We start from the raw sequence: 15,271 nt of genomic DNA, 5'->3' as shown, positions 1-15,271 counted from the left end.
TATACTAGACCCCTGTTAAAAGGGCTCACTGAACCTGCATGCCACCCAAAGTTTGCAAGCAGTATGTGTTAGGTGAATACGGGCTACTTACAGGAACAATACTGTTCCAATACCTAGGGCACTTTGAACTCAGAGTCCTCAGGAAGATGTTTCCAACAGCTACAATTATGTGTAGACACTGTAAAAAACAGACAGAATAAGGAATCGAGGACTGAGACAGAAGGGCAAAAGCAAGTCAATAATGCAATAAATGGCCTCAGGCAGAAGAAAATGTAGTGGATTCCATTACAGGTTATTTGGCGAAGGAGAAGCTGATAAATGACCCAACTCTTAGGAGAACAGCATGAAGTTACTTTTGGCTTTCAAGACAGAAATTAAGAAAAGCAGCTGAAAAAAGGAAGAGGCCACAGATAGAAGGAGCAATGAAGATCTGGGACAAAGCTTAAGTGTTTGCTTCCTGTTTCTCCAACTACGGTCCAGTGTTGCAAGACTGAATGTTAGAAGGTTCCTTTTACTGAAGGAGAAAGGTTGCACACAGAGAGCCTCACTGGCTGGAACTATGATTCAATTCTGATATCCAAAGGACAGGCCTATTTGACTTTTTAAATTTTGATGCAAAATGAAGGGGGCAGGAGTGCTTTAGCCAAAGGGCTACTACATGAGCTTCTTAATCAACTGAGAGCAAACTGAGGCTCACTGTTGAAAAAAAAAGTGCACCAGTGTTACACATCTACTTCAGGAATATCTTTATGTTAACCTTTTAAATACGTATTTTTTTTGTGACGCAACAATAGCAGACAAGGACAAGTGCATCACAAAAATCTACAAACTACTAAAGATGCCTTCTCTAATGAGAACAACAAATGTGGGAGAGAACTCTTTCAATCAAACGGGTAATTTTTAACCTATATTAGAAGACCCCAGTATGAACACTGTTTCTCTAAGGTTCTGAAAAGGTATTATGAAAAGCAAATCTAACGTTTGTATTCAACCACTGAACCAGGCAAAAAGAGAAGTTACAATTTTATGCAGAAAGTTACACATGCTCTTTTAACCCATCTTATGTTAGGAGAAACTTTCTGTATAGTAAACATTAATTCAAGTTGTATAACAAAGCTGTTTAACAAACAACCTGAAGTTTATCTGTATACACACACACACTCCCACCCTCCTTTTGGGCAATGCTTACTTACAGAATTTAGCTTCAAAACCTGGTCTCAGCTTTACTTTGTTTGCTTTCATCACTTCAAAAACAATCCTTTCTCCCAGTTCTGTTGCTTTAGAAATACACCATGTTAGTAAGAACAAAGTGTCCTGTTTCTTCACAGCTTTCAATATACTCCCTACAAAGCCACTAGCAACAGATTGCAGTCTCTGAATTCATTCAAAGTTCTATTTTATCCATCCCTCTTGGAGCAGCAAAAGGGTAACAAAATAGTAATAGCTTCCCATATACTTGAGAGAAGGGTAGTAAAAGGAAGTAATGAAACTCCTCCAAAATAAAGTGATCCTCCACTATGTCTTCTTCCTACCCCTCCCAAAACACATTTCCTGCCCTCACAATATTAACACTTAGGATCTTTCTTTGGCTCTCCCCACATAACTTAATTTTCCTCATCTCTCTGTATCAATGTTTTGTCTTTTATTTCACAAGATATCTAGGGTTCTTGAATTCCAATCCTCACCAGTTCTTTAGCTGGGAGACAAGCAGAATACCAGTGCTCATTAGACATCCCCTCTCATGATCAAAGACACTGATATGGCCAAGCTCCAAGTTCCAAAAAGCAAGGAACAGGGTTTGTATTTGACTTAAAACATACAGTTGTTAGATTATCACATTGGTTGTGTAGTTACAGTGACTTCCCCATTCTGTAGATAATGGTGGTGATGCTCTAAGCACACCACAAGCCTTACAGGGCTAGTGACAGCAGACGTTGGGGGAAAAAAGGGAACATGACAGATCCAGAGTAAGGAGCAACACTGTTGGGAAGCACTCTGGAAGCACTGCTCTGGACAAAGGTAGGTGAACACAAACTGCCCAGGAACAAAGAGAATAGGGCTTACACAGAAACTTCACAGAAAAAAAGGTGAGAGAAAGTCTTCTGGTGTACTACTGCATTAAAAAAAAGGGGGGTGGATGTAGAAGCAAAACTAATTGAGGGCTGCTCATGAAATTAAGGAGAGAACAAGACTGAAAGCAACTAAGTAAAATAAAAAACCCCAACATTATTTCAATATGCTCTATATATAACAAGAGGAAGCAGAATTGACTAGATCTAAATTGGAATCAGAGGAAAAGGATATTAAGCAGTGGCTATACAAATTTTTCAACTAATGTCAAAAAGGAGAAAATATTAGTTAGGAAAGCAATTTGGACACAGGTAGAACAGTATCTTCCATTAAAAAAAAAAAAAAAAGTAGTAACATTACTGAAGGAAATAGCCTAAAATCAGGACATTAAGTAGGAGAATACTGAATATAATAGAGAAAGTATCAAAAGTGCCACCAGTAATATCTATGTTAAGAAAGTACCTTAAACAACAATATCCACAATTTGAATCCTACGCACCAGAAGCATAGAGAAAAACTTCCAGTAAGTGAAGAAGCCTCTTATCTCTACAGATGTAATACTCATCACTGCCTAATAACTTCTGGCAAACAAGTCTGTTGCTTTTTGGGTTTTTCAAGAACTGTTCTAACTGAAAAAGATAAACTTTCAAATTTGAACTGATGCAATGTGACTTTCATGACTACGCAAACTGACAAGTCTAACCAGTCTACTGCTAATTTTAAGTGCCGTACAGCAATAAGGTGAAACAGGTAAGAGTCAGTTCAGTTTTTCTGATTGCTTGCTAAGTATTGAACAACATAAAAAGATTTTGTCCAGAAAAACTACCTGGATGAAACACTCAAAAACCACTGGATATGTCCAGAGAGTTCATTCTTACATATTTTATTTCCGTATGGAAATTCAGCCTAGATTCAGGGAACACTCACACAAGGACTGGTTTCAAACTGTCTTGACAGGTACCTTCAGCATATCTTCTGAGGTCACCTTTTTATTTACTGCAGTCTCAAAAGCTACATGAATTCCCTGGTGACTGGAAAAAGGGAAAGATTGCACCCATTTTTAAAAAGGGTAGAAAGGAGGACTCTGGGAACTACCGACCTGTCAGCCTCAACTCTGTGCCTGGGAAGATCATGGAACAGATCCTCCTAGAAGCTATGCTAAGGCACATGGAGGACAGGGAGATGACTCGAGACAGCCAGCATGGCTTCACCAAGGGGAAATCTTGCCTGACCAACCTAGTGGCCTTCTGTGATGGAGTGACTACATCAGTGGACAAGGGAAGAGCTATAGATGTCATCTATCTGGACTTCTGTAAGGCCTTTGACACAGTTCCCCACAACATCCTTCTCTCTTAATTGGAAAGATACGGATCTGATGGGTGGAGTGTTTGGTGGATAAGGAATTGTTTGGATGGTCACCTCCAGAGAGTAGTGGTCAACGGCTCAATGTCCAGATGGAGGTCAGTGACAAATGGTGTCCCTCAGGCGTCCGTACTGGGACCAGTACTGTTTAATATCTTCATCAATGACATAGACAGTGGGATCAAGTGCACCCTCAGCAAGTTTGCAGATGACACCAAGCTGAGCGGTGCAGTTGACACACCTGAGGGATGGGATGCCAACCAGAGAGACCTGGACAAGCTTGAGAAGTGGGTCCATGTGAACCTCCTGAGGTTCAACAAGGCCAAGTGCAAGGCCCTGCACCTGGGTCAGGGCAACCTCTGGTATCAATACAGGCTGAGAGATGAAGGGATTGAGAGCAGCCCTGCGCAAAAGGACTTGAAGGTACTGGTGGATGAAAAGCTGGATGTGAGCTGGCAATATGCGATTGCAGCCCAGAAAGCCAACCGTATCCTGGGCTGTATCAAAAGAAGTGTGGCCAGCAGGTCGAGGGAGGTGATTCTGCCCCTCTACTCCACTCTGGTGAGACCCCACCTGCAGTACTGCGTCCGGCTCTGGAGCCCTCAGCACAGGAAAGACAAGGACCTGTTGGAGCAGGTCCAGAGAGGGCCACAAAAATGATCAGAGGGCTGGAGCACCTCTCCTACGAAGACAGGCTGAGAGAGTTGGGGTTGTTCAGCCTGGAAAAGAGAAGGCTCCAGGGAGACCTTATTGCAGCCTTCCAGTACCTAAAGGGGGCTTATAAGAAAGATGGGGACAGACTTCTTAGCAGGGCCTGTTGCAATAGGACAAGGGGTAATGGTTTTAAACTAAAAGATGGCAGATTTAGACTAGATCTAAGGAATAATTTTTTTACCACGAGGGTGGTGAAACACTGGAACAGGTTGCCCAGAGAGGTGATAGATGCCCCAACCCTGGAAACATTCAAGGTCAGGCTGGACGGGGCTCTGAGCAACCTGATCTAGTTGAAGATGTTCCTGCTCATTGCAGGGGACTTGGACTAGGTTACCTTTAAAGGTCCCTTCCAACCCAAACCATTCTGTGATTCTACATGTAGATGCAGCAGCTAGTTGAAAAGAACAACAATTATCCTTACAGCTCAAGGGATGCAATAAAAAGAGTTGTCCTGTACTTTCTAGTAGCCTTCAACACTTCCAAATGACTGTAAGAGCCTGGTCCACTTTTCCTCTGCTACCATCTGAACTATGATTTATCACTTCAACAAGCTCATATTGAGTAAAACTTCTGAGTAAAACCTTTTTTAAACATTGTTTCATAATGACATCTTTGTTTTGCCCATTAACTATTGTGAAACACAGGTATTTTGCCCATTGCAAATAAAAATGCAAAAAGTTCTGACGTTTGTTTTAGCATAGTTCTCACATTTGTTTTAACACAGTTCTTAGTATTTTGAGAATGCTGCTATCTAAACATAAGCACTGCAAACACAAATCTTATTTACTGTATTATCAAAACTGAACATAAACCTGGCCAACATCTGTATTATTAATTAAAATAGACATTAGAGTAAGTTCTTATGCCTTAACTTTCCTGCTTCTGATGACCTTTATGGCAAAAATTACTTCACATCTAGAGAACTACCTATTTTCTGTCTCTATATAATACATTCTTCTATCGCTCTTGCACACAAACTAAGAGGCATATTCACCTCCTTAATCAGCAGCAAAACAATTAATATTGGAAGCCACTCTAGTAAATTTAGCATTCATACAAAGATCTCTCAAACTTTTACATCATGATTAGGATTCAAAGTCAGTATTATCTGTGGTGACTGAAAGAGTTTGTCACAATGCATCAAGCGTGCTACAAGCCTCTTCCAAAGAGGAAGTCTGATCCCAAATACTTACTTTGATTAACTGGTCTGCATAGCTTATTAATGAGAGATTTGTAATGCACATGTAAACAAAACAAACCAAAACCAACACCAACCATGCAATACTAAAAAAAAAAAAATTGGAATGCAAAAGGAAAAGAAAAAAAAAAACCAAACCAAAAACAACACCCCAGGACTTAGTGCTGGCAAAGAAGTGCTGAACAGCAGAAGAAAAAGATTTGGCAAGAAAAATACTTGGACAGAAAAGACACGTCCAGAATAGTTTTGCTATATCCCCCTCACTTCTGGAAGATATTACATTATTAAGGATTTTACTAGTCATCACTGTACATCTACTACAAAACCAAGAGAGCGTGAAAAGAAACACACACATGCAGAATAACACCAGTCTTTCAATAAAGCTTTTTCTTCTCTGAATTCTTACACTCACTACTGAAGCCAGATCTGGCTGGCTGATTTGGAAAGTGGTAAAATATTTTGAATTTTAAAAATAAATACCTATACAGAATAATTTCTTCAGTAGTATAAAGACATGGCTACAGCACACTTCAGTACCACTTCATTTTTCTTCGTGCCACATTTATCCACTGGTCATGGCCTATTCAGTGCTTTTATATTTCAATCATGTAAAAGCAGCATCTCTCTAGTGTCTATTCTAATATCCCTCACTATTACCAAAATACATTACTTATGAATACAGTCATTCTTAGTCTTCCTTACCATACCTTTCTGTTACGCCGATTAAAAACCTAAGAAAGTCTGGTATCTTCTGACCATCTTTCACAGTTGCAGTAAGGAGAGAAGACATGATGCCACCTGTCAAAACCCAGCAAACTCAGAACAGCGAACAGCCTATAACCACACAGACTAACGAGAACTGAATCAGGAGACAGTGATTCTATTTCCACCTCTCCACGGACTCTGCGTTTGACCTTGGCAAGTCACTGGTTTTTTGTGCTTGTTTTTTCATGTTCAGGACATGAAGGGCTTTTACGCAGATGGCTGGAACAACAACAACAATAAAATAACTGAGTAAGTTTAATTATTATTTATTCTATTATGCCAGGCCTTAGAACTCTTCCGCAATGGCATAAATTCAGAGTGAGCGCAAGCAACTCTGACTCTCTAGACCTTCATTTTGAAGTTCCCTTTACGTAAGAACAATGGTGAAAGCAGAAACCTGTTATCAGAGACCCCCACACTGTATCAAAAACTGATAAAAGCTTAGCTTCACAAATTCTTCTGCTGAGCAAACAAGTTTAACCTTATTTTCTACACTGGCCGTTCCTAATCCACAGCTTGCAAAACAAACACTGCCTGCAAGATCCTCTGCCACTGCTCCCAGAAAAATTAAATTATAGAGTTAAAATAAGACCTGCCAGGAAAAGGAAGGTAGGATATTGCCTAGAGTATTTTTTACTCTGTGCCATTTCTATGGTCCGGCAAAAATTTTGGACCAGTATTTTACACAATTCAATTCCCTCTCTCAGGCTTAGAAAGTTCTGAATTTCATGGCTGCCTGATCAAGTTTCATCCTGATACCAAGTTTCCTGGTAATCTCCCAAAGCACCACACACTGGAAATAGGCCACAAGTGTAGCTTTGAAAAAAACAAAGTGCAGATGAAATGTTCTACAGACCAAGCAATGTTATCAAGAATACCAGCAGAAAGACTTTTTTTCTGGCACATACAGAAAATGTCTACATTTGTGCATACTCATAATGTTCCCTCTGCTACTCAAATAACTATAAATAATTACACTAACAATCAAAAGACTGACTAGGACCCATTGCAATATATACCCTTGAATCTCACCTACCAGAAGCAGAAAAATTAAATGAAGTAATGGGTGTAATGTCACACAGAGCAGTCAAAAATGACCACTTGCCAATACAGCTTGTTGCCTATTAGAAAAAGTGTTCTGGATTTTAAATATACTGATTAAATGGCACTGCATAGAAGTTAGTCATGCAACTACAATGAAAAGAAGATAGTTCCTGTTCCTCAATAAGAAACAAATCAGGAAAAGTTATACCTTAACACAACCATCTCAATGCCTTCATGTTTCCCAAGCAAAGCAATCAAAACAACTTTATTTAAATAATTACAGAAATATATACTTATATTCAACAACGTTTTCAAGACTTACCTACATAAAAAGACATGTTCAAAAAAGAGCCTCACAAACTTGCTGAAGAAACATGCTGTTGACTGAAATATTCAGATTGCTTTAGAAAGAATAAATCATGCCCCAGCAGCATGTCATTCATCAAATAAACTGATTAATAAAAATAGGAAAATATTACAATGATTACATCTTATGGTAAAGTTCTATAGATCAGTCAAGCTTTTCAAAAATTACAAAAATTATTAAATGGAACACAAAAATAGTGTTTATCCTTGTAAAGTTATAGCCTCTGTCTATTGTAAGGATGTAAAACTGCGACACGACATACCGAAACCCCTACCTTCTTTCCTTTCTTGGTAAAAGTTTACCACTGCAAATATGTAGTTTATGCATTTACATGCAAATGAGCATGAAGATACATGGCCATATATCACTATCTGGCTAACTAAACTTCAGTTGAAGAGTATGAAGTATTTTTCAGAAAATGAAGTTATTTTAAATAGCATAGATAGGCTCTGAAAAGTGGCCTATGATGTCACACAAACAGACAATGAAAGAGAGTTTCTTTAGGTTGTAAAGGATACTTAACTTTTTTTTTTTTAAATGGTAGCAACCACAAATACACACACACGCGTGAATTATGAGTAAAGAGCACCACAACATAAGTAGAACCCCAGGAAATGAGATAATGTCAAACTCTAAGTTTAGCACTTACTTTTCCAAGACTCAGTAAGAATATAATGATATGGAAATTGCTACTTTCTATTAATAATTTTCTCTTCAAAGAAATTTATCGGCTGTTTCCTTTTCTGAGTTTTTACATTGAAAAGAGGTAACCATAATTCTATATTATTACCTTGCCTCATATAATCTTTATTATTAATTATTGCAATTATGTTCAAGACAAGCATGAAAAGTGTACAATATTAGAACATTATAAGCATTTCCACACAAAAATAATGGAAGTTCAGTAAGATCAAGAATATAATTTTACACCTATAATTATAAACTTGCCTTGAAATACTACAGACTTAAAAAGCATACCCAGTTTTGTCAACAGAATTAAGATTTCATCTGACAATACAGTTAGTGACATTTACCTTTTTCCCTTCTTCACCTAAATACATAGGAAAAAATAAGCAACTCTTTAAAAGCAGGCAGATACTACAATTGCTCAATTTTTAAAAATACTTCAATAACGTAAATTTTAAAAAAAATCCACTTAAAAGTACATCTTCCCTGTGAAATGCTCTTGGGAGGCAGTGATTCAGCACATTACAGTGCCATATAGGTCAGTTAATAACATGCTTGCAATTAACATCCAAAGAATTTAGGATGGCAGGTATTGCAAACATAGAAAAGATGTCCTGAAACCAAAATTCTGCTGACACGATTTGCTCTCCAAATGTGAAACTAATATTTTCTGTAAACTACATCCTTCATTCCCAATAGAGATTCAAATGTATTGCATATGATAGAGTACTTGTTTGTATAAAATATGTACCTAAAATTACAATTTCACTCTTCGATTTTATCAAAAAACAAACATAGGGTAGAATAGGTATGTATTGCACCTTAACTGTACTCTTCACCAAAAATGAGTTACTAACTATAAAACCTTTTTTCAAAATCTTTACCCATGACGGCACCATAGGTCTTTCGGGAAGACTTTATAAGTAGTTATAGGCTACGTTAGCTTCTTTTCACATTCTTTTTAAATATAGACATTGCTTAAGTTCAAAATAATGAAAAACAACCCTAGAATGAATTATACCACAAAGTAGAAACTAGCAAGTCAGAGGAAAGAAACTCTCTCTCATTCACAAACCCATGATCATTTATGCAACTCATAGTACAGAATAGCATACTTAAGAGTTATCTCTGCAATGAGATATCAGCAAAGGATATTGCCTTTTAACTAGCAGTAAAAAATGCACACGTTATGCCTAATAAAACAGTCTACAGATTATTTATGGAGAAATCAAGCTATAAAAAGATTATTTTCAAAGTTTCTTTGTGCTCTGTATCAACCAGAATAAGTCAGAAATGACAGAGCTACTTAATACAATGAATAAACAACGAAAGCAAATGAAATCCAAATCAAGAGCTTAACTTCATAAAATTGCTCCTACTGAAACTACAAAAGGTTAAAAGAATATCTGCAAGCATCTCAGAAGATTTCTTCAAGAATATAGTGCTCACAAAGGTTTCCCAATAGCCAGACTTAAAGACACTGACATGATCCTTGATAATGATTTAAATGTTAGTCACACAAAACCATCTACTCATTTGATTGTAAATGAGTTTTTCCCAACCTTTAACACTCATCATGTGCATATATACAATACAATAGCTGTAGTTACGCTATTACTCAAATCTTAATAAGCACTATGTTTAAACCTCCAGTGACAGTAAAAACTGTAGCCTGAAGATCCCATCCTTCGATTCTACTCCTATAGTCTATATAATCCCGTTTCCGCTCTTTGAGCTTCACTGAAACCATTCTCACTAACATCTCTTGCAGCCTAACCCTATAATAAAGCTCAGAATCACTATGTAATTCTTATCTTCCTAGACCTGTCAATCACCCAAGACTACCAGCAATGCTTCTTTTCCGGAAATAATTCTCCCTGGTTTCCTTGGCATTGTTGCTCTCATGACTCACCCCTTATTCTAATTGTTCTTTCAGTGTGTCCTCCTGAAGGAGCCTCCTCATTCACCTGTACCATTTTATGAATCATTTAATAGGTTTCTGTCTTGCATCCCTTTCCATTCTCCTTCACTTTATCCAGGGCCAGGATTCAAATTCAACTATTACCTCCCTGCCCTTAATCAGCAACATACTTTCTACTTCTTATCTCCTGTGTTTGTTCAAGCTAACACCTCAGCTTGCGTCTTTCTTTCTCCATACAGATGCATCACTATCAGCTCAGTCTCAGCATAGACAAAACACAGGTCTAACTCTATCACTGCTTCAGTCTCCTTTCCACTACTTTAAGTCATTAACTTCCACGACTCTTAACTAAGCATCAGCCCCTCACACCATGGTTCTCTATAGGTCCTAGAAATAAGCTGGTTTTGAGATCTTGGCAATGCCCACCACATCACTAAGATATGCCTTTAGTAGCTTAACTTTTATCCTGTGACCACAGCAGTTTACATCTGAACTAGTGAAGCATCCTTCTTCATCTTTCAAAATCCAGAGTTGACCCTGTTCTCTTTATTCTGAACATTCCTCTCTAGATAGCTTTTTTTAGCCTAAGGTCAGATCACACAAGTCTCCTCCTCCCCCCACCCCATCACTTGAGCAACATCCACTTCACTCTCTACTTCAAGACCCTTACTGGTCAACGTACTCATCCTAAAATTACTAATCAGGATGTAGATGAGGTTAAAGTTTCAATAAACTGTTATATTTTCATCTCTGAACTTCTCTTCTGTTGCCTTCGTGGTTGGGAGAGCTCCACAAAGCAGTACCTTCTTCTTTCAAAAACCTCCTACAAGTCTTTCCATAGTGCTCATTAAAAACAAACAAACAAACCGACCAGATGGCTGGCACACCTAGCCGACTACGCTAAAATTCACTGCACTGATGCCAAACATTCTCCTGTGTCATCACAGATCTGATATGTCTTCCCTTACCCTTAAATCGTTAAGTATTCTGGGTCAGGAAACACCTCTTAACCACAAAACTTTGGGATGACTAATTCAGACACACAACTTCAGTAGTCTGATACTTAGAAAAGTGTTACTAAAACAATTTTCTACTTTACAGTGCCTATGGAAAATACCATACCAGTGATAAGCCCACTCAGTTGTTTTCGTCTTTATCAAGGCTTCTCAGCCTGTTTGAAAAATAACCCAAATACTACCTTGTATATTGCTGTTACAGAGGTTTTCACTGGTAATCTAGTACTCAAACCAATACCTAGCATTTATCATTTTTATGTACCCTTTCTAAATTTTGTTCACTTGTTTGCTGGTATAGGAATCTTTGCTAGGGTTTTTTGCAATGGCTTCTTGCATTATTTTCTAGTATTTTAAAAGATCAGGTTGTCCCAGGCTACAGAGAAGACACCATTCCATATTTTATGTCATTTTAAAATAACACAAAATTAAGTTCTTAGGATTAGAAATTCTCTCTGTCATATGGTTGTATTAGGCCTAGCACAGCAATTTTCAAACTAATTGAGGCCTACAGGTATTTTTGTAATATCACTAATTATTTAAAACAAAGTGTTTTGCACTCAAAAAGTGCTTCTCTAATTAAATAACATTTTCATTAATATTGTCATCTTAAAATGATGAGTTTCCCTAAAGCATTCACAAGCAAAACCAAAAATGCTCCGCAAAACCCCAAAATACTATCCTATTACCCCAGCCATAAATTATCCAATTCATTTTAAATAATAGTTCAAATAGTAATTCATTTTCAGTTACTTGTTTAATGTTTCTGTGTACTTTCTCATTATATCTAGTTTTGCCACTGTGCAATTTAGGTTCAGTCATACTGTACAGACGAGCAATTTTGATCGAAACGTTCCTTGTGATGCAAGTAGCAGGAGTGTGGCGCATGCTGTGAACAAGAAACTGGTGATGTACCCTGCCCCCCCAAATTACTGCAGTGAACTCCTGCTATTCCATTCCAACGCAGCATAAACCTATATACCATAATTTAGGCTTAGGCATACAGTTTTCACAGGAAAAAAACCTGTGTTTTCACATTCAGCTTACACTGACTGCAGAAAAGCCATATGCTTTATCTCAAAGTTTGAGCACCCATAAGAACTGTAAGCTGCCCATTAAAACACAATGCGGTATTTGGGTACTACATTCTTCAGTTACAGCTTTTTAATTTCAAGCACTTTTTTTCCTGTGCAAGTCAGCTTTTACAGAACAGTCTAAAAAGAAAACTGCTTTTACTGACTATTTTGAAAAAACTCAGCTACTGGAGTATCATCAATTTTTAATCCTAATACACACCGACAACTCGGCATCAGAGCCGTACTCCAAAAACAGGTCATATAATAAAAAGATCAGGCTGCTTAATGTAATCTAACTATAACATTAACCAAAGTTAACAGACTTCATTTTACCAACGCTAAAAATATTTAACAATAAGAAAACAAGACTACTTTTTCAGAGAATTATTCGACTTACAGGTTTTGAAAAATAAATTTAGCATTAAAATCCTAAACTACACGCTATTTTTTTCACTCTTGTTAAAATGCTGTCTTTCCTAATATTCAAATTATTTGATGATTTATTTTAAAAAGATAAATAATCTACAGTCGTTATCATCAATATTTTAACAGATCTCCGAGAGGGATAAAAGTAACATCACAGACACGAGAACACTTCTGACAAACCTGTAATAATCAATAAACAAAAGGAAATGGAGCCCAAATATTCAGATGAGTAAACTAACAGAAACGTGGAAAAAATTAATCGCTAACTAGAGCGCAGACTAATACTTATAGCAAACTTTAAAAGCATTCGTTCCCTTCTTTCAACTCTAACCTCTAAAATAGTACACTCCAGGAACCATAACAAACACGACCAGCTTCCCTAAAGAACATTTAATTGGGAAAACGTGTATGAGCCGCAAGACGCCTTTATCAGGAGAGAAATCAAGCAAAAGCTTCGATTTAGTTTTCGACAAACAAGAGTAAGGAATTGGAAACACTACTGCAGCCAAACAAAACAAGAAAATACCATAATGCTACCTTCTCCATGAGAACAAAAGCATCAACCACCAACCCCACCCCACCCCCAAGCAGGCTGTTGCTCTCTAACCACAGAGCCAATGCTGTAGACAATGTAATCCCACAGGGAAGACAGAAGGTCACAGACACACTGTGAAATCATAAAATAAGGTCCACGTTTTGGAAAGACGCAGCAGTACTTTCACCAGTCAAGATTTCATTTGGAACAAACAGGTGGAGTACAGAAACGGCCTGTTCTTCTCCTGACTGTCCCTTCCCTCAGCACACAGAGGGAGGTCACACGTGCTCAGCACAGTCCAAAATTAAGGGCACGGCACTTACAATAAGCAGCAGAATTCGAGATGTGGTGAGGGTGGCAATACGCAATGTAACACTGCAGGTGAGATTGCGTACTGTATGCCAGCAGTGGATCTGTTATTATTCATCAGCTGTAGGTGGCTAAGAGGGTGTCACTTGTTACAGTGACACACGCTGCAGCTGGCTAGCCGCGATGAAGCATGACCCGGCGTGGCTGAAAGGGATGGCAACTATCACTCGCTATGATCCCGCGCGGCTTAGTGGGGTGGGGAGGCTGCTGCCCTTCGCTGCAATGGAATAGTCGGAGGAAGGCTGCTAAAGCTCAACAAAGCCCCGGGAACGGTGCGCAGGGAGGCGAGAAACGGCCCCTCAGCCCCCCAGCCCGAGGGAAGGGCTGTCCTGCTAGCGGGGGTGCAAAGGCTGACCGCCCTCGGCGCGACCGAGAGCGCTCCGCCGCACCGCGCCACGGGGACAGAGCCGCCCCGCTCCGCTCCGCAGCCCGGGCCGGGCCGGGGGGTCTCCAGCCGGGCCCCGCCGCCCGAGGGGGGCTGAGGCAGGGCAGGAACGCTGCGCTCCGCTTCTCCTAACCGCCGCGGCCGAAGCCTTTGTCCGAGCGCTCCCGGTCTGCGGCCGAGGGAGCCCGGGGGTCCCCCTCCCGCGGCAGGATGGGCTGGGGCGACAGAGAAGGGCGACAGAGAAGGGGTCCCCTCCCCGCCGGGCCCCGCGGCTCTCCAGGAAGCCCTCAGAGAGGGAACTCCTCCGGAGCACAGCCGGGATGAGCGCTGACCCCGCACGGGGGTCCCGACCGCCGTCGCCCGTGCCGGAGAGGAGGAGAGCAAAGGAAGCGCCCAGCCCTGACGGGACCTCCGCGCCGGGGGGCCGCCGGAGAGCCCGGCCGCTGGCGGCCCGTCACCCGGGGTGCGGGGGGGGGGGGGTGTGTGCTCCTCCCGTGCGCCCACCCGGGGGGGACCCCAGCCCCCCGGCGCTTGCGTCCCGGGGCCCGGCCCCGGGCCGTCCGAAGGGCAGCTCTCCCTTCCCCAGAGCGGCGGCAGAGGCGCCGACGGGCGGGGGCCGAGCAGCCGGCGCCCCGGCGCCCCCAGAAACAGACGGCTCCCGGCGCGGTGCCGCGAACCCCCCGCACTTACCCTGTCACAACAGGCGCCATCTTCCACAAACTCTCGCCAAAACTCCTACTCTCGCGAGAGCGCCCCCCTCCCCGGGCCCGGAGCGCGCGTGCGCGGGCCCGTGAGACACGCGCGGGGCGGCGCGCGCCGCCCACTCAGCGCCTGGGCTCTCCCCTCAGACACAACAGCCGAGGCGTGGGAACCGCGCCGCTCTCGCGAGAGCGGGGCGCCGCCGGCCGGCGGGCAGAGCGGAGAGCGGGGCAGCTCTCGCGAGAGCGGAGCGCGCGGGGGGGGAACCGAGGGATTCCCTCTGCCCGCTCGCGCGTCTTCCTCCTGCGCCTTCCCCCGCCGGCGGGGAGGGACGGACCGACGCTGGGGGCGGCGGCGGCGGCGCGGGGGGGAGAAACCATTCGGGGCGAGGAGGGAGGGGAGAGGTGGCTGCCAGCGCGCGGGGACGGGGCGCTCGCGGGATCGGCCGGGAGCGCCGGCGAGGGGAACTCCCGGCCGCCTCCGCCGCCTCCTCCCCCCCGCCGCGGGAAGCGCCTGTGGGGCCGCCCGCCCGCCTCGTGCTGTCTGCGGGCCCGGCACATGCGCGGCCTGGCGGGCCCCGGGCTGCCCCGCGCGTCCAGCCGCGGTGTGGGGGCCTGCTGTGGCCCCGCCGTCGTGGGCT

At 42.0% G+C, this 15,271-nt stretch overlaps 1 protein-coding gene across 2 annotated transcripts in view; it reads right to left on the bottom strand.

Moving 5' to 3' along the window:
- The window catches only part of RBPJ (recombination signal binding protein for immunoglobulin kappa J region), a 66,510-nt gene extending 51,820 nt beyond the window's left edge, over positions 1 to 14,690 (bottom strand). The window contains exon 1 of one of the 2 annotated variants that reach the window (XM_030006124.2): positions 14,623 to 14,690. In XM_030006124.2, the coding sequence (XP_029861984.1) occupies positions 14,623 to 14,642 (20 nt within the window). In that variant the 5' untranslated portion in view covers positions 14,643 to 14,690. Of the gene's footprint in view, positions 1 to 6,051; positions 6,075 to 14,622 lie in introns of those variants that run through there. The other variant, XM_030006035.2, reaches the window with a different exon arrangement.
- Between the last annotated feature and the right edge of the window lie 581 nt (positions 14,691 to 15,271).

This window comes from Aquila chrysaetos, chromosome 1 (assembly GCF_900496995.4).
Source record: "Aquila chrysaetos chrysaetos chromosome 1, bAquChr1.4, whole genome shotgun sequence".
NCBI lineage: Eukaryota > Metazoa > Chordata > Aves > Accipitriformes > Accipitridae > Aquila > Aquila chrysaetos.
This window is presented reverse-complemented; position numbering and strand designations above follow the sequence as displayed.